Raw genomic sequence first — 20215 nt, 5'->3', positions numbered from 1 at the left:
CTGTACTGGACCTTGGTCTGACGCTCCATCCGGAGCTTCCAGTTTTCAATTCTGGAACAACGGATAAATACACATTGTCGGAGACATGACGGTCATGACTACAGATATTCAACGGTAGCGCAGAACGCGGTGGATTATGATTGGTCGATCCCTCCATGACGTCACACCGGACCGATTGACCTGCCGTAGCGCGCTAAGACGGAGCGGGTGGGCCAGATGCGGACATTCTCTTGCTGGCTGCCTAGAGACTGGACGCATAGACCGACTTCGTAACTGTCCACGTTACCTTGTACCTACTGATAGTGTTTTGCTGATTAAAAGTGTTGATTTGATTAACTTTGTCGTCATGCTCGATCTCCGAATATCGCCCATTACAATGTTAGATGAAGAAGCCATCCTTGACTACCACCTGCCCCCATTCTCTGACAGACATCTACTGTTGTTTTAACAGTCTCCAACTTGGAACTTGTCTTCTTATGGAAGAATGGGCCAGAAATACTTAAAATAAAGATCTTGTTTTGTAACACTGCATTCTTGCAAAGAAATAAAGGACTGATTTAACTTTGCATTTCCCCGCGACAAAAAAGCATATTTGTCGATCTTTTGCTGGGTTAAGCCTGAAAAGCTCACTTTCTCGGAACATACACTGTCTCTAATAGTGCACTTCCCAATAGGTACACTTTCTCAAATAGTGTATTAATTCTGTGGGTGCACTTTTCAAGAAGTGCATTTTCTCAGATAGAGCACATTCTCAGAAGGTGCACTTTCTCAAAATTATGATTTAAATTTAATATAACCAACCGGGCAATCGCATGTCGAGCCTTGCTCAGTGAAAGGTTCCGTAGTTGCCCAACCTTCACAATAAGTTCAAAAGTTAGAAGGGGGCACTCATATGTTGGAACTTTCTGAGGGATTATTTACGAAATTGTTTCGTTTTATCGTAAAAATAGTATTTGAAGACCCTACCATTTTTACAAGACCTATTCAACGACACCCCGCACAGCAGGACTGGAGCGAAAAAAAAATTACCTCACTTTGTGTAAGACAGGTACCATCAGCCAAATAAGTGTTCTATCAATTTTTAAACAAGTTCCAATCAAATAAATATGTCGCTAGTCGAACTTTCAAGTTGACAGACACGTCTATTGGCATTATTGTTTTATGACATGCAAACGATTATCAACTTTAGGGTGGTAGACCACATATTTGGCTGATGGTACCCAAAAAATTTTTTTTATACTTTTTTACCATTTTAATTGTCGGCGTGAATAATACATACATATGCTCATACCAAATGTGTGCTGTGCGCTTTGGAAAAGTGCACTTTTTGTTATAGTGCACCTTTCGAAAAAGGGCCCCAATTGGAAGTGTATCTTCTGGGAGCGCACATTTAGCGGAAAAGCCTAACCCTTTTTTTTTTTTTTTTAATTTATTTATTGAGAAACAAACAGTCATATATAAACATGAAATTGAAGACCAAGATTTGTTCTCTCTCTTTATAATAATACTTATTCTTTTTTTTGTTGAGGCTTTGAACACTCCAGGTGATCACGTCAGCCTCATAGGTGTTTGCTCACTTCCCTACACAAGGGACATATATCTAAGAAGTGGTAATTGGCCATTATTCCAAACATACTTCTGGATAAGCATGCAGCCGTAAAACTTACCATCTAGACTGGGAAAGAACATGCTCTCAACCCCCTCGCTGTGCATCCCGACTTGTGCATATCAAACAAAGTGAGGGTCTTGAACTCCTGACAGCAGCCAGAGCAGACCAGTCCGTTGGCCAGCTTGGTGGGGCCGAGGCACACGTGGCTGTCGCTGGACTGCATGGTGTTGCAGATTGTGCAGATCTCTATGCGGACCGGTTTGATGGATATCGGGTGGTTCGGTGGACTGAAAAATATAATATGTATAAGTGTTTGAAAAGTTAAGTGCTTTGATTATAACCTAACCAACAAAGAGTTGGAAGACCCCCAATATTGTCACTTTAAATTTCAATATCTCAAAAAAGGCTGAACCGATTTTGATCAAACATGTCTAAGAACCATCACTAGAAACCCTGCTTTCAAATAAAAAAAAACCACATTCAAATTGGTTCACCTGTTTAAGAGCTACGGTGCCACAGACAGACAGACACACATAGCGGTCAAACTAATAACACCCCTCTTTTTGCATCGGGGGTTAATAAAAAGGTGAGTTCCAGTAATCTTAAGTGAATTCCATCAAAATATCTTGACAAAATTAATTTTACACTTAACATAACATATTTAAAAAATGTAGATCATTTGAAATGGGGTTGGACAGGACATATGCGGACACATATGCAGCGGAAGGGACAAATGGAGCAAACAAATATCCTTCGGGACCAGAGTAGCAGAGGATTGAGCTCAGTGGAAACAGCTGGAGGAGGTCTATGCCACGAGGCACGCTGAATTCAGAGACATAATATAGTATAGAACATTTAAACATTCAGGATACAAGGGCTTTTATTATTATTTAAAAAAAAATCCTTACATATAGTTTGTCTCAGTAAATAAATACTTTAATAAAAAAATATACATCTACAAGACAGATACAGCCTAGACAACTGGAGGTAGACTTAAAATTTGGCAGACATTTCTTGAGGCATGAGGCTCAAGTGTGACATGAAGATAGGGGTGGATTGTCAAAAATTTCTGCAAGATAGAAAGGTAGTCAGTTTTTCTTTCCTCACAGTTCTGTACAGAGCACCACTCTGTCACCATGCATTATACAAAAATTACATCAAATATTAAGCATCTTTTTTCCAATAATCAATAATTATTCTTTGATTGATTTAATAATTAACTGTGGTATATACTTTAATTTTAAGGAGATTTTTCAATGTGACGTGTACGATTTGGGGAAGGGGGGGTTATGTCCCATGTGACCCCCCCTTTAGACTGCATCTGGTATATAGCCAACTGCAAATCAATCATCATTTCACACAAATAACTGCAGAAAATGTACCTATAGTGTATAGTGTAAATGGAAACAGTTTTTTTTAGGTTAGGACAAGTTTAACTGCACAAAATTTGATAATGACTCAATTATGCAAGAGGGTGTGAACAGAATAGAGTAGGTTAGTCAATAAACAATAAATACTCACATTCGATCACCTTTTGGTAACCCAGAATGGTGTTTCTGTATGTGCCGAAACGCTGAGAAGTAAACAGCAAACCTCCGTTTACATTTTGGGCACTCAAACTCTGTCTTTCTAGTGTTCTTCTTCTCAGGCTTCAAAATCTCTTTATCCGAGCTCCCATCTGTGGAATAATCCGTCCCCGAGTTCGCGCCATCGCTATCGAATTCCTGAAGTACTTTCGCGACTAAATCACCTTCGTTCAACGATTTATTTACCTTGGCGGGAGGTTTCGGCGAACACAACTTATCTGGCTGTTTTACCGCTACTTGAGGGATAGTTGCACGTTTAAGAGGTTCCCTGGGCTTATTCATGACTTTAATATCCTTTTTCGGGTATATTTCGTCGTTTTTGACGCTTTTATGGGCAGTTTGTTGATGTGTTCGTAAAGCTTGGGGAGTGAGACACTTTCTACCGCATAATTCACATTTCAGCACGCTCTTGCGCTCTCGGAGCCGCGTGGGAGCGCGAGAAGCCATCTTAAACAACACATTTCACTTAAAATCATTTATTTGAAAACAATTAATAACCGTTTTGATCTAAAAATATTAAATTATGCCGAACGAAAAGCCATGCCAACACAAGTAAGTAACCATAAGTAACGCTGGTTGACAGCTCTTTTTTTTTGTTTGACAGATAACACTACAAAGCAATGGCTTTTGACGTACAGCCAACAATTTAAGAAAAAAAGTTCGATACGATACGAACCTAAATAAATAAAAGACATTTATTGCCACATTAAAAAAAAATACAATGAACATAACAAGACAAAAATAAAAACAACATACACGTTACAAATATGTGGCAATAGGCCACCTAAATTGTGTTAAAAATTAAAATCATTTTTTTTTTATTTTCATTGCATGTGTTTTGATGCTTTTTACAAGGACGACGGACGTAACGATTAATACATATTTTATGTATTTGTATGCTGCTAAAAACCTACCTTGACAGTGTCTTTATCATCTTCATTCTCAACTTTTTCTTTAGATTCACCATCTTTATTTGGTTTACGATCCAGCTCATCCTCTGTTTTGAGTTTACCAGCCTCTATTGAATCATCACCTTTTGTCTCTTCACCATTCTCCATTGATTCATCAGTATCATTAGGATCTTTTGTTTTAACAGTTTCCATTTTAGGCGGAGTGACAGTTGTTCTGGAATTAGAGGATCTTTCAGATTTCTTTCATGTTTGTCTAATTGGAAACGTCAAGTAGCTAGGATTCCTATCACATTTGTATTACTACCTATGATGTATTTGGTTTAACAGTTTCTTCATTAGTCCTGTATTGTATTTGTCTCTAGGGTCAATAATAGTGGTATTTCAGAACAAACTTGCCAATGTAAATTTAGCTTCTTATTTATTTTGACTTCAGTCTTGTTGTAACGAGGTCTACTTTCAAAAATGATACTAAATTGATAAGTTGTGGGAGAAGCACTAAAAATATATCTGTATAATATTTTAAAAATAAGATACTGTTAATTTTTCTACAATACTGTTTTTTTCTTCTCAGACATAATTATACTTTACTTCTTATAAAAAAGGTTGAGTTTTATGGAAGAGCTGATTTTGTGCTTTAATTATGCAATACAATTAATGAGCACTGGATGCAATTAGGGATAAACATTAGGAATATGAATATGTAACCTACTTTTTGAACAAATAAACCTTTGACTTTGAATGTGTTTGTACTTGGGTGATGGATGTTAAATAAATATGTATTTAATATAAACTTCGTTTTTTATTATTTGTGTCTTTTTTGTTTGATTGATGGCTCAGTGCAATAATAGAATATACTTGTAAATAAGTTTTTGGATAATTCAAAAACAAGTGGGTTATTCCCACCTGTTACCACCAATTTGATATCAGTGGTAACTAATGGAAATAAAAAAATCCCATCTGTTACCACTAAACTAATTGGTGGTAACAACTGGGATTTTTTTTCCCAGTAGTTACCACCAAGCCACCAATTTCTTTAGTGGGTATGAGATGGGAAAAAAATCCAATTAGTTACCACCACATTTATTTTAATTTTCAGCAGTTTATTGTCAACATATTAAATAAAAACCGGCCAAGAGCGTGTCGTACACGCCCAGGATAGGGTTCCGTAGCCATTACGAAAAAATCAAAAAATATTTTTCTAAGGATTTCGTATTGTGTACTGAATCTTCCAAGTTCAGGTATATTTTATACCTTAGGCTGCTATTTACTCTTAAACTACTAATAATTCTCAAGCAATCTTAGTCGCTATAATTTTCCTTGTAAATTTGATATATTTACTACCATTCTGAATTTTTTCAAAATTTTCCACCCAATAGTTTAGATTTTAGAGGGGGGACGCTCGATTTCAATGAAAATTTGCACTTTAAAGTTGGATATTTCGCAAACAGATCACTGAATAGAAAAATTGTCTTAGCAGCCCCCCAATGGTTTTAAAAGACCTATCCAACGATACCCCACAATATAGGGTTAGTCGAGAAAAAAAATCACCCCTACTTTACGTCTATGGGAGGTACTCTAAAAAGGCTTTATTTATATTCATTAATAGCGACCCACACCAGTGGGTGTGCATGGCCACATAAAAAAAAACTAGTCAAAGGCATTTTTTTACATACATTTTTCAGCTCAATTTCCCATAAACTATACCCGCGCGTAGCCAGGGCGCGGGGCGCGTAGCTAGTTTGTTAATTAAAATGAGGACATAATTACTTCTGCTGTGTCCGGTTCTTGAGCCTCTCCATCCTGGCTTTGACCAGAGTCGGGCTAACCCGCTTGTTAGGGAACTGCCAGGGCAGGTTCTGGGTTGGCACCGCCGTCTTCTTCAACCTCCGGACCTTTGCCACACCTGGGTATGCTGACAGTAATTAATATTCAGTGATCGGAACAGATAGTGCTATTTCGCGAGACTTTGGTGAGTAAGCTTTGTATGGATATAGCTTATAATCCCTGGGATTTTCATTTAAACACACAAACAAACAAACATCATGCCTGCAGAGCACACGAAGCGTTACCGCTTCGGAGCCACTTTTAGCAATTTTCATTTAAAAGGTTTATTTATTTATTTATTTTCTCACCCATGTGGCTGACATGAGGAGTGTTGAACTTTAAATTAGTTACTTGACAGAGTTTTAGACCACTAGCCTAATTTTCTACCTTTTATTCCAAGAAAGTTGTCATGGAGGTACGCTAGGTACTGATCATCACACAACAACCATTCTGTAAAGAGTGTAGCAACTTAAAAGATAACCAAACTCAACAATATTGTCTAATCAAGTAAAGCCGTGGTGGCCTAGTGGTTTGACCTATCGCCTCTCAAGCAGAGGGTCGTGGGTTCAAACCCCGGCTCGCACCTCTGAGTTTTTCGAAATTCATGTGCGGAATTACATTTGAAATTTACCACGAGCTTTGCGGTGAAGGAAAACATCGTGAGGAAACCTGCACAAATCTGCGAAGCAATTCAATGGTGTGTGTGAAGTTCCCAATCCGCACTGGGCCCGCGTGGGAACTATGGCCCAAGCCCTCTTGTTCTGAGAGGAGGCCTGTGCCCAGCAGTGGGACGTATATAGGCTGGGATGATGAAGTACAGTCACTTGCACCAATATCTGTCACAACGAAGCATGGACTTTATTTTTAGAGCTGGTAGTGCAAGATTTACACTCCTCTGTAGCAGATAAATGCAGGTGACTATACAAGATGTGTTATTGTTATTCTCTTCTTTATTGTTTAGTTTATAATGGATTAAATTTTCTTAATGAGGAATTCTAAGTTGCCTAAGCCTTGAACAGCAAACCATGTTTGATATTTATTTAAACAAGTTGTAATGAGGTAGAATCACAGAATTAGGATCTGTAATGTATCTACAAAAAAAAACTTTAAATACAATCCATAGTAATATTATAAATGCGAAAGTGTGTGTGTTTGTATGTTTGTCTGTCTTTCATGTTGAAATGAAGCGATGGTTCAACGTGATTTTTGACATAGAGATAGTTTATAGGCCAGAGAGTGACATAAGCTACTTTTTAGCTCAGTAAAAGCGAGGGAACAGCGCGCGCGAACCGAATTTCACGTGGGCGAAGCCGCGGGCAAAAGCTAGTACAGATCATAATTCTATCATCTAACAACCCCCAACTAACTAAGTGAACTATATTAAAGTACGGCTTAAATTTGTGGACAGTAAATCGAATATCGTTTTAGGATACTTCTTCAAATATGCAGATTGATGACGATTTGACGTCGGCGCTAGAATTGTGCCACATACATAATAGAAGTTGGGGTTATATTGTATGAAACAAAAACTAAGTAATATTAAATAAATATTCCTTTCACTTACCAGACAAAATGTAATCATTTTTAACGAAATGACGACTACACACTTGCATGTCTTGAGTTACGCGTTTCTCAATTTTGGTGGCGTCGGTCCATCGCTTCCTCATAGCTTCATCTTTGGGGAAGAAAAACAGTGAAATTTCATTTGTATACCGTGACTTGCACTGCGGTACGGAACAGCATTTGTTAGAATTAGACTCGCCATTCTTCCCCATACTAAAACCTATTTAATTTCATGAACTAAGTGGAAATTTACACCGATATTGTGATTGTTTTCCCTTCAATCAGCGCGAAAATTAGTTTTAATTATTGTCGCTGGGGGGCAGCAGCTGTAAGCGTAAGGTGCGGCCACATGCAGTCGCCCGTCGCTCGTTTGCAGCGATAAATCTGGTCACGTGACCTCACTTTGTATGTGATTTTGAACTTCCCACGACTCAGAAAAGTAGCGTCAAGTCGCCAAATACTCAAAGAGTCGCCGCTTCAAGCAGCAGCGACAAGATGTCTGCTTGCAGAAATGATCTTGATCTTGGAAGCTGAATTGATTTCTTAATCTCATTTAGAAATAAGTAAAAGAAATTGGAGTGAATGAAAAAAAATGTGTTTTTGCCGAAATTGATAGGAAATGAATATATATTATTTTCATGTCATAAAAAAATATCACGTAATCAAGGAAAACAATGCCAATTTATTTCCTACTTATTATTGTTATGTTCTAAAAAATCCTTTACACTGTGAAAACATTTGTCTCTTAACCATTTTATTAATTATTTTCTAAATTATGTCAAGGTCGTGATTTGTCTAGTTATTAACGATATCAGCAGGGCTACTACGAAACTCGAAGTTCGTGTCGTGCGATCCCTCTCGCTCTCGTATTAAATAGTTTAAGTGCCAGAGGGACCGCACGACACGAACTTCGAGTTTCGTAGTAGCCCAGCTGATCATATATTTTACTTTTACTTGACATTGTAACATTGTTTGCTATACAGTGTGTTGAAGAGGTTTTTTTTTTCAGCGATAAAGCTTAATATTTTCAGCTTTATCGCTGTGTCATGTGACCAGATTTGACGCTGTAAACAAGCGTTGAGCGTCTATGGTCGAGCGACTTGCATGTGGCTGCGCCTATTTTTTCCGGGCATAAGCGTGTACCACATTGTAACTCACACCGCCAAGCCAAACTTCGCCAAGTGCAAAGCAGACAACGGTGCGATCAAGAAGTCAATATTAGCGCTTTTTAGTGCTGGATTTTGTTCATGGATCTAAACGACAGTTTAGGCGCATTTAGCCAAATGGGGAAACTGAATTAGTAATTAGTTATGGCCTTATGGGAATGCGTAACGGTTCCCGTGAAAATTGTAATTTTTGAAAATAAAGTCGCTGGGAATTGCAAGTACTTAGGGGAGAGCAGGTAGGATTCGTACACTTTTTACTCTAGGCCTTGTAAAAATTAACCAGTACCTAATTTCAAAATAATTGAAACACTACCACATTGCCTATATATCTAGTTACCATAGTAGTATTCGTTAGAGTTGCCAAATAGCAACATTTCAAAGTTGTGACTGTTCCCCAAAAAATGAGAAACGTACGAAAGCACCTCACGCTCGGGTAGCTTCGTACACGGTGGAAGGCACATTCGTACATAGTGGGGAGCCTCCGTACAGAGTCACAAAAAAGCAATTTATACAAACTACAAATATTTAATGAGGTCGAAAATAACACATAATCATATTATAATTCAGTCTTAATCAAAATAACAGTTTTTTTATTAATTGCTTAGTCCAAAGTCCACCCCGTGATGTAGTTGTTCAAAGCATCCTCTTCATTAGTCGATAAACTTGATTCGATGCAAATTTCGAGCTAAACACACGCTTTGGGATTGTACCTATGTACCATCGTATTCAGCAACTGCTTTCTTGTGGAACTTTGTTAAGCGAGTTTAAGTGTTGTCGATTGATACCATAATTTTTGACCAGCTTTTCTAATAGACAAGGTTTTGTCTAAGATCTCCTGTTTAGCAGATTTCATTGTTTCTTCGTCTACCTGCCCTGTTCGAGTTCCCTTTTTAAGGTTCCGTACCCAAAGGGTACCAACGTAACCCTATTACTAAGACTCCGCAGTCTGTCTGTCTGTCTGTCCGTCCGTTTGTCACAGGGCTCTGTCTCTTTGAGTCGTAATAGTTGGACACTTAAAATTTTCACAGATTATAAATAAATAAATATCGTAGGACACTTGACACCAATTGACCTAGTCCCAAACTAAGCAAAACTGTGGCCACTATAACAATAAATACTAAAAACAGAATAAAATAAATACTAAGGGGTGCTCCCATGCAACAAACGTAATTGTTTTACAGTTTTTTTGCTTGATATTAATAACGGCAACAGGTAGACGCTTGAAATATTCACAGATTTTTTAGTTTTATAATCCCTTTAAGAAAAAAAAAATTAAAATAAAATAAATATTTAGATAAGGGGGGCTCCCATACAAAACACTTGATTTTTTGCCGTTTTTTGCTAACGTCTAATGTTGTATAGATAATGGTACGGAACCTTTGTGCGCGAGTCCGACTCGCACGTTGCCAGTTTTTTATTTACGTATATTCGAGGCAACTCTGAAACAATTAAAAAAAAACATAAATACTAACTCGGGGTACATTCGTACAGTACGAATCTACCCCACTCATCAATGCACGAAGGCACCCCAACACAAAAAAGCAAGAAATTAAATCAAAATAAAAATACCCGTTAAGATTATGTCAAAATAATTTTAACACGAAAAACTAGAGCATTAACACATAACCCATGGATAATAACGAAAACGATTCGAGAAAAAGTTATTAGAGATAAACGCATTCAAAACTGAATCCAAAAATTACTTACGTGGAGCGAAAACACGTTTCGATCTGCCCTGACGAAGCTGGCCGCCGCAGTGCCGCCCCGCTCCGCGGTTAGCCTATGCGTGTGAGTGGGAGTCACGCACAAAAATACAATCGCGTCAATGTGTTTGGTAGTGGAGATATGACTACTGTACGAATGCTCCCTCTGTACGAAGCCTACCTGCTCTCCCCTACTCATTTAAAACTATTTTTGCTTTATTTAGTTATTGGTCTTGTTTCCAGAGCGCTCGGTACAGAGGTGTGTAATGATAGATATAACATCATTTAATTTAGCTGTAGGTAATAGAATTGTTTTCTTTTCGTGTAGGTGTAGCTGTAGGTAAAAGAGTAGTGTGACTGACACACTGCAGCTGTAGCTAGAAATCTAAGATTTTTTTTTCATAGGAGCAGACTCAGGCCATAAGCTTGTAATGTAAAATTATACAATCTTTAAAATATAGTTTATTCATTTATTTAAGGTAGAAGAATGTCACCCCATAGTATTACTTCATCTTCACATGCTGTTAACAAATAATCCTCAGTCGGATGATGACTCAATGAAACTATAGGCTTATTCAACTTATGAACTAGTTTGCTAGTAACCTTACTACTGATCAGGTCCCAGAAAAATACCTCGCCAGTAGCTGACCCAGAGATAATATGACTGTCTTTAGCATTTACAGCATTTTCTAGTAAATAATCCTTACTCTCATGTCCAGTAAATGTGTTAAGGAGTTCCCCAGAATCTTTGTCAAATAACTTGACACTGCTATCAGCGCAACTCAAAATATAGCACTGGCCATCATGAGTCAAACTGCCAAAAGTTATAATATGCCCAATAAAGTCAGAAACCATCTTCCCAACCCTTAAATCGTATCTTCTAACATGAGAATCAACAGAACAGGTTACTACTTCATAGTCTGTAATTTGAATTGAGGTTATAGTGTCTTTAGCATCTTTTAACACTTGCACTGGCTCTTGTCGCCGGCTCAGGACGTCCCAGAAGGCGACAGTGTTGTCCACGGAGCCGGATATGGCCATAGTCGACTCCTCGTTGTACTTTACTCGAGTAACAGAACTTGCGTGACCGCGGTATCGTCTCAACGGTTGTCCTGTCGTCACATCCCAAAGAATTACAGACTTATCAGCGCTACAGGATATTATTTGACTGCTGTCGCAGGAACCGGCGGCGTCTAAGACCTCGTTTGCATGTCCTCCATAAGTTTTAAGCAGTAGTTGTCGTTGTGGGTTCCAAAGTTTAATTTTCTTGTCCGCGCCGCAAGTTAAGCAGTACGTGCCGTCGACGTTAAAGCGGACGGCGCGTACTACTTGTTGCTTGCAGTTAAGAGTAGTCAGAGGTTTTAGTTCAGTCATGGCACGATAAAATTGAAGATTGACAAATAAAAAATATTATTCCTTCCAAAAGGTACAAACGAAAACAAACAGAAAGGAACTTTTTTTTTTTTTTTTTTTTTTTTTTTTGTTACTGACTTGGGCTTAGTGTTGCCCTTAGCCATTTTCAAGTTAGGGAAATTGGACGCGGGAAAGGGGTAGTTTGGTAGACGGAATTTGGAATATAGAAGGTCAGGGTAGGTAGAACACAAAGGCAAAATAAATTACATAAATTTGTAAATACTATACTTTAATATCATTTTTAGAAATAAAGATGCAATTATATTATATATATTGGGAAAGGTGAGCAAGGAAAATATGCTTGTAGGTAGAGGTATATTGTGGGATACTAATGATTCCAAAACGAAGTTCTGTCATATAATGGACAGGATAGAAAGATGTGATTTAGGTCAGCCACCGTGGCTCCACATTCACATGCTTCACTATGATTATGTTGAATCTAAACAGATGAGAAGGGGCGCACGTATGGCCCAGTCTCATCCGAGTCAATATGGATGTTTCTCTTCTGCCTAATTTGAATTATAAAACCATGGTCTCAGTGGAATTTTTTGTTGGTAAATTATAATAATAATTTCCGGGTCTCTAGAGAACTCCAAAACCAAAAGAACTCCCAGGAGTTCCGTAAATACCTTTTAGGAAGGGCTAGGAGATCATGAGTGTAATTTTATTATAGGGAAAAGATCCCCGGAATGAACGGCCTCGAGAGCCAGATTGTCAGCTTTCTCATTTCCATAAATCCCAGAATGACTTGGCACCCAGACAAACTGAATCTCGAGACCTTTGATACTGCACTCGTGTAACAGAGCTCTAATATCAAAAAATATGGGATATATATTTTTTTGTTTAAATGGAGGATGTAGTAATGCTTGTAAGCTACTTTTTGAGTCTGAAAAAATTACGGATTTTCCTAATTTCATCAAATGATATATTCAATAGCTTTGAAAAGCCCATAAGCTTAAAAGCTGTAAAAACTGAGGATTTCTGGGGGGGTTTAATTTTTGCACAATATTGAACTGGTGGTGATACACTCCAACTCCCACACAGCTAGATAATGTAGGTTGGATGCATCTGTGTATATATAATGCCATCCAGACCAACGGACATCAAGGAAATGGTTGAATAATGACTTTGCACTTGAAGTATTCTTTATAAGACCCAAATCAAGAAATACCGTTGGCTTAAGTAATAAAACTTCAAATTTAACACTATATAAAGGAAGAGTTGTGTATCGATGGGTAGAACTTGAACAGAGGTAGAAATTTTAAGTAACTGTTGATGATAAAAGGAGGACTCTTATTGCGCCAGTGTGAAGATGTTTCTATTTCTTTTTGAAGAGAAGATAATTTAGGTATAATGGATGAGTTGAGAATTGCATGGAACGGAAAATAAACTTATCTGCTAGGAATTGCTTGTCGCGAAGGATCGCGAACCATAAATATTTTGTATATAGCAACATTATCCGAAGATTCAAATTGCCGCTATTTCTATAGTTGACTATGGTAAGCTGTCATTTGTTTTACATTCTTTGCATAGTTTACTTTCAAATGTTTCATACCAAATACAAAGTGCTAATAAGTTGTGATGTGATGTCCTGACTCCTGAGCTGATCTGAAAGCTAAGTCTAAGTCCTAAGTTCTAAGTTTGAAGTACTAAGTAGCTAAGTACCTTGGTGGCTGATTAGCCAAGTGATTTACTCTAATAACGCATTAGCAAATTCTCTTAATATATGATGAGGTACAACGATGTTAAAGCTAAGTTTTCCTATGGTCTTACGGTCTTACAAATCTGCTCGGGCTATGGCGGCCCAGTGGAGGAGACATGGTAATATGTCTTTCCTATCATCATTGTGATAAGGCATGGCAATATGTCTGGCTATTCATTCTTATGCAGGAGGCATGGCAATATGTCTTTCCTATCATCATTGCGAGAAGGCATGGCAATATGTCTGGCTATTCATCCCTATGGAGGAGGCATGGCAATATGTTTTCCTATCATCATTCCAATGGAAGAAGCATGGCAATATGTCTTCTTATCATCACCAGGAGACATGGCAATATGTCTTCCTATTTAAAGTCGGTATGGATATATATAACTGGTTGTTGGCTTATCCAACTTGGTTTGAAAGCTTAGCATTAACACTTCAATTATTATCAATGGTATGTGTATGTGGCTTCAACTGCGGTTGAAGTCATAGTGACTATTTTACTACAGGTGGTGGACATTTGGGGAATAAATATCATCTATATGAGCACCAGGTTAGCGCCTGAGTGAATTGTACATAGCTGAAGAGTGCGGACATCACAGGAGATAGTTTAAGGTATGAGATCATGTTATTACTATTGCAATTTCCATCGATATTACTATTGATATTCAGATGAATTAGTTGTCATGCTCTTTATTGGGTTTAACCTGAACTCTGGCAATTATCTTTATGTGGTGCGGTTAATAAGCGAAGCAGATATTGATTACAATAACCAACACAATAACACAAAGCGCCACATAAATTTGGTGGAGGTGCTGGGATATGATATAAATGGTAAAGATAGATAATGATGGAACTGACTAATGAGATTGAAGAATTATTGAACTGCTGACTAGTATTGGAAATTGGTGAAGCTGCTGCAAAGTTAGTACAGTTCTGCTGTGATAATTACAACTAAAAACTCAGTAAAGAGCATCTGAAATTGACTTTTACAAATGCAATATGTAATTTCGTGACTCATAACGACATCTATGATCAGCTGGTGGAACTAAAAGTTGCTATTTTTTATAATTCATTAAATTTGAAAAATTAGAGTGGAAATCTTGTGATTTGAAACATTTATGTTATATGTATAATGATATCAGGCATAGAAGGAACTGATTTAGTTATAAAATGCATAATTTTAGTTGAAGAAATTCATTACGAAACCGGATGTGCGGCGATCAACATCCGCCTAATTTTTAACAAGAAAATTTTATTTTTCGATCTAAACGAAACTAATAAGACCTTAAATTAGCTAATAAGTGAAATTATTATTTCATAAGAATTATTACGCTAGCTTTGGGAAACGGGAGGATTGTTTCACTAAATAAAATAATGTTGTTGACTCGTAGTTTCAAAACAAGTGAGTGCGCGCGGGACGCTTCTAAATTCTAAGATGGCCGAATTTTTCTTCAAGTAAGTACTTAGTACGTTTCGTGTGTGAGTTTTGTTTGGTGAAATTAAATTGTGTTGATGGTGGAAACTAATTGGAAAGTGTGCATAAACAACAGGTGAGCATTATATTATGTGGATTATGTGATTCTTACGGTTAGATAGCCAGAAAGATTAAATAAAAGTTCATGTACTTGATACTTCTTTGCGAAGTAATTCTTTGCTGCTACTTATTAAATAAAATGGTAGCGAGACAAGTTAATAACTCACAAGTATTGACAAGATTTTGATCCTACGTAATACGACAGTCGAAATACAATGTATTCGAGTGAAATTACACCGAGTAGGTACCTATACCAACCAAGATGTTTTTGTTTTTGTTACCGGCTGCGCCGGGACTCGGGACATGGACAGGGCGGCTAGCGACAAAGTACAAGTTCATACTTTTTACAAGCCTTTATTTACTTACGATTTAGGTATGTTTGTATGATGGGTCATTCTTGCAAATGCAAATAAATTCAATCTACTTCTAGTAGTCGGATCGACTTGAAGATTAGCATACTTTTATTTACGTGTGAAGGCAGCTCGCATTAGACTACTAAAAGGTAATTTGTTGTAACCTATTTTAAAACAATGTGTATTGATATCTTAGGAGACAACAGCAACAATTAAGACGACTAAGAGCGGTAGCAGTCTTAGAACTAAAGGAGCAAGGCGTATTGGCTCATGTAGCAGTGTTACGGCAGGTCTTAGTACGCTATACTAAGGTATGTGGAAACTTATTAAAATTGTAGTAAGAGAAACCGTGAATATGTTCCAAATTTGAGGTGAACAGGAATGATATTCAACAATATACAGATATCAGTCTATAATTTTTATATAATTATGTACCTACGTTGTACAGTCAATGTCATAAATAAGTGATCAAACGTTGACTGTACCTACTAGTTACAATGGTGTTGTGTTTTGTGTTAAACTGAAATAAATGAAGCTAACACTAGAATAATGAGAATAAACAAATATTTTACTTTGATTTATAGTTTTACATAATTATAATTACACATTTGTGCAATTAATGATGCATGGTGAATAATGTGTCTTAATCTACTTAAAGTTGAGAACATGAAAATTTAAAGTCATTGTATGTTTGGAAAATAATACTTAATTATTTATTGCTTCATCCGGGGGCACAGCAGTGCTTCCAGCCAAGTTGAGTAATTTCTATTGACTGAGTAATTGAATAATTATAGACTGGCATTTGAGAATTTATCTGTCAATTCTTTATATCATGTTTGTGTTCAGAAATGTGCATACATATAAATGCCTAATTCAACATATCAGTAGGGCTAGGGTGGATAAGTAGACCTAAATTATATCATTATATATCAACTATGCTTTGGTTTTGACATTCACTTTTAAAATACATTTTGGAATTATACTGTAGTTATGATCAAAAAATATTGATACAAAAACTGAGTAACAATTATACAGGGTGTACTTGTATTAAATTAATCATGAGCAAATTGTGATATTTTTGTTCGACTGACTTACAGATTAATACAATTCCTCGGAATTATGGAGGAAATATATTTAAATAGACTGTCCACATTTGCAAGCAATATTAAAGATTTGTCGATAAAGCTCTCAGTTTGTACTCATCCAGTTCATGGAATAACAATCAGCTTGAACAAGCTAGAATTACAGTGTCGAAATTGACATCCATATTAAATAGATTCAATACTGAATTATATCAATATTTTAACCAGTCTGTCTGTCCAAATGCCGATGAAGTATCTATTCTCACTTCCATACAGTTAGAAGGAGAAGAAGCATTAGCCGAACTTAATACTAAAGTACAAGCCAAGAAGGATCCTCAACCATCAACTTCAAACTTGAACAGCTTCAGAGGCAAACTACCGGAATTACATTTACCCTCATTTAAGGGAGACGTTTTGGAATGGTTCCAATTTTGGGATCAGTTCAGCTCCAACATAGATCAACGAAACCTTCGTGATGTTGACAAACTTTTATACCTGAAGGCTTCTCTTAAGGGTGAAGCAAGGACGGTGATCGACGGTTTAGAGACTACAAATGATAATTACAAGATCGCTGTAACCACTTTAAAGGAAAGATATGGGAAAGGAGTTAAAATAATTGATGCACATTACTCCACGCTCTATAAATTGGAGAGGGCTGAAAAATCAGAAGATTGCAGGAAAACTTTGGACGCGATTGAGAGACATCTCAGAGTACTGCGCTCGCTGGGAGAAAACACAGATCATAATCATCTGCGATTTTTAATCATGGAGAAGTTTCCTCAAGACATCATTTATGAAATGAAAATGAAGATGAGTGCAGACACTATTGAAGAAATGAGGAAGCACCTTGATATAATTATTTCAGCAAGAGAGGATGCAAAAGGAGCGTCTGAATCCACAAGCAAGGAAATTCATTACACAACTGAAACGTTACATGTAAAGGACAATAGCTCTAAGAAATTCTTCAATAACTCCAGATTTAACCGGAATGGAAATAAGGGTTACAAGAATTTCAGGCCTAGCACGTCTACATTCAATAACTGTTCTATTGTAAGAAAGAGACAGCATGAGCCTAAGATGGAGTCAACTGATGAAACTTATAACAAGAGACAGAAGTTTCACTTGTGTATTCTGTCATGAGGCTCATTATAATGATAAATGTACAAAATTCAAGACTATGTCTGAAAGGAAATCGAGGCTTCAAAACCGATGCTACAATTGTTTTGAATTTGGACACAGAGCTAATTTATGCAAAAGAAAAAATACTTGCCCTCACTGTGGTAAATATGGACACCATAACAGAGCACTTTGTCCAAAGAATTTACATAATGGTCAAGAACCTACAAAAACGATAGAGATGTAACCAGATTTTATGACTTAGACAAATAAACCGGCTACTGAAAATAACCTTTTATATCAAAGATTCACATGGGTAACTTTCGGCATAATTTCAAGCCCATTCTTATTGAATGCAACCATAAAACACCATCTGCAAAGTCCTCATCTTCAACTGTTGGGTGTTTTAATCAGATGCAGACTTATAAACTGCATTGTCAGATTTCTTAAACACAATATCAAAAGTCAAACTTTGTGGACTGATTGTCAAATCGCAATAGCCTGGCGTAAGTCCGACAAATTGCTACCATCCTTTATAGCGAGGAGAGTGGAAGAAATCGAAACAAAGTCTACCACTTCGAGAGAGGATAGGAGGAAATGGCTTGATGGTCCACAGTTTCTTTCTGAAAGCCCAGACTCGTGGCCGTCTGGAATTCACACTGAACATACCTATTCTTTTTCGACGGGGGAGGGTCTGCCGAAGACTGATATACAAACAACTACTATTGTCAAAGAAGTTGAAGCAGTCGTCAACACCAGACCACTTACTTACGTTGGTTCGGACTTGGCATATGTACTGTGAAACCTGCAGACTTTTTATCACCTGGAAAATGCTTAGCTATTCACATGTCAACAAGTCAAGTCTTACCTTCAGCTACAGCTACTAAACAACAACTTATTGAAGGATGGAAACGTGGAGAAATAATAATGAACGAGTACAAAGACATGTTTATGAACCAGTACTTACTAAGCCTAAGAGAACGCTACAGACACTCACCTAAACAACCTAGAGTCAAGGCTCATGATCGACCTAGTTTAGGCGATATTGTACAATTAAAAGGTGAATCTAAAAACAGACTAAACTGGAAAGTGGGACAGATTGTTGAACTAGTTAAGGGTGCAGACGGACAATGTAGAGTTGCAAAAGTGAAGATTGGTAATACTATATTCAATAGATCCATCGGACATCTGTATCCCTTGGAAATTGACGAAACTGAAAGACCTGGGAATCTGTCTTGCAACAATATAGAACCTGAAACAAGCTCAAGACTATGTAATTCAAACATAGAGGAAAATATGGATGCACCAGTAGAGATGATTGGAGAAGAAGTTACAGACTTACAGCCAGAGGCTGATGTTATGGATGTAATAGATGCGAACACGGATATGACGCAAACTATGAAAGAGACCACTGAGAGCACGGATAAGACAAATGAAAACATGGATGTGACAGATGATAATGATAACATGGAACAGTCTATAGAAAGAAACCAAAAACGAGTTGCTGCAGTTCGAGCTCTGGAAAAGATCAGAGAATGGACGAGCCACCTGATGACTACATTAACACTTTAGCTTGCCGGCGGCGGGTGTGTCGCGAAGGATCGCGAACCATAAATATTTTGTATATAGCAACATTATCCGAAGATTCAAATTGCCGCTATTTCTATAGTTGACTATGGTAAGCTGTCATTTGTTTTACATTCTTTGCATAGTTTACTTTCAAATGTTTCATACCAAATATAAAGTGCTAATAAGTTGTGATGTGATGTCCTGACTCCTGAGCTGATCTGAAAGCTAAGTCCTAAGTCCTAAGTTCTAAGTTTGAAGTACTAAGTAGCTAAGTACCTTGGTGGCTGATTAGCCAAGTGATTTACTCTAATAACGCATTAGCAAATTCCCTTAATATATGATGAGGTACAACGATGTTAAAGCTAAGTTTTCCTATGGTCTTACGGTCTTACAAATCTGCTCGGGCTATGGCGGCCCAGTGGAGGAGACATGGTAATATGTCTTTCCTATCATCATTGTGATAAGGCATGGCAATATGTCTGGCTATTCATTCTTATGCAGGAGGCATGGCAATATGTCTTTCCTATCATCATTGCGAGAAAGCATGGCAATATGTCTTCTTATCATCACCAGGAGACATGGCAATATGTCTTCCTATTTAAAGTCGGTATGGATATATATAACTGGTTGTTGGCTTATCCAACTTGGTTTGAAAGCTTAGCATTAACACTTCAATTATTATCAATGGTATGTGTATGTGGCTTCAACTGCGGTTGAAGTCATAGTGACTATTTTTACTACAGGTGGTGGACATTTGGGGAATAAATATCACCTATATGAGCACCAGGTTAGCGCCTGAGTGAATTGTACATAGCTGAAGAGTGCGGACATCACAGGAGATAGTTTAAGGTATGAGATCATGTTATTACTATTGCAATTTCCATCGATATTACTATTGATATTCAGATGAATTAGTTGTCATGCTCTTTATTGGGTTTTAACCTGAACTCTGGCAATTATCTTTATGTGGTGCGGTTAATAAGCGAAGCAGATATTGATTACAATAACCAACACAATGACACAAATCGCCACATGCTGTCGTAAATGTTAACGGCGGATCGACACATTCCACCTGCATCGC

At 37.3% G+C, this 20215-nt stretch overlaps 3 protein-coding genes across 3 annotated transcripts in view; 1 reads left to right on the top strand and 2 right to left on the bottom strand.

The window, feature by feature from the left end:
• The window catches only part of LOC141444455 (uncharacterized), a 13594-nt gene extending 5803 nt beyond the window's left edge, over positions 1-7791 (bottom strand). Inside the window, 7 exon segments of the mRNA XM_074110003.1 lie at positions 802-854; positions 1668-1721; positions 1724-1896; positions 3131-3642; positions 4110-4320; positions 5874-6018; positions 7495-7791. Of these exon segments, the coding sequence (XP_073966104.1) occupies positions 802-854; positions 1668-1721; positions 1724-1896; positions 3131-3642; positions 4110-4320; positions 5874-6018; positions 7495-7705 (1359 nt within the window). The 5' untranslated portion in view covers positions 7706-7791.
• A 3017-nt stretch (positions 7792-10808) lies between these two features.
• Positions 10809-11811, bottom strand: LOC141444668 (WD repeat domain-containing protein 83). Its single transcript, XM_074110248.1, has one exon. The coding sequence runs from the start codon at positions 11734-11736 to the stop codon at positions 10837-10839; it is 900 nt and encodes a 299-aa protein (XP_073966349.1). The 5' UTR covers positions 11737-11811; the 3' UTR covers positions 10809-10836.
• A 5903-nt stretch (positions 11812-17714) lies between these two features.
• On the top strand, positions 17715-20153 carry LOC141444615 (uncharacterized). Its single transcript, XM_074110182.1, has 2 exons — positions 17715-19243; positions 19878-20153. The coding sequence occupies exon 1, from the start codon at positions 18412-18414 to the stop codon at positions 19135-19137; it is 726 nt and encodes a 241-aa protein (XP_073966283.1). The 5' UTR covers positions 17715-18411; the 3' UTR covers positions 19138-19243; positions 19878-20153.
• The last annotated feature ends 62 nt before the right edge of the window (positions 20154-20215 follow it).

The sequence above is a fragment of the Choristoneura fumiferana genome, chromosome 30 (genome assembly GCF_025370935.1).
Source record: "Choristoneura fumiferana chromosome 30, NRCan_CFum_1, whole genome shotgun sequence".
Lineage (NCBI taxonomy): Eukaryota > Metazoa > Arthropoda > Insecta > Lepidoptera > Tortricidae > Choristoneura > Choristoneura fumiferana.
This window is presented reverse-complemented; position numbering and strand designations above follow the sequence as displayed.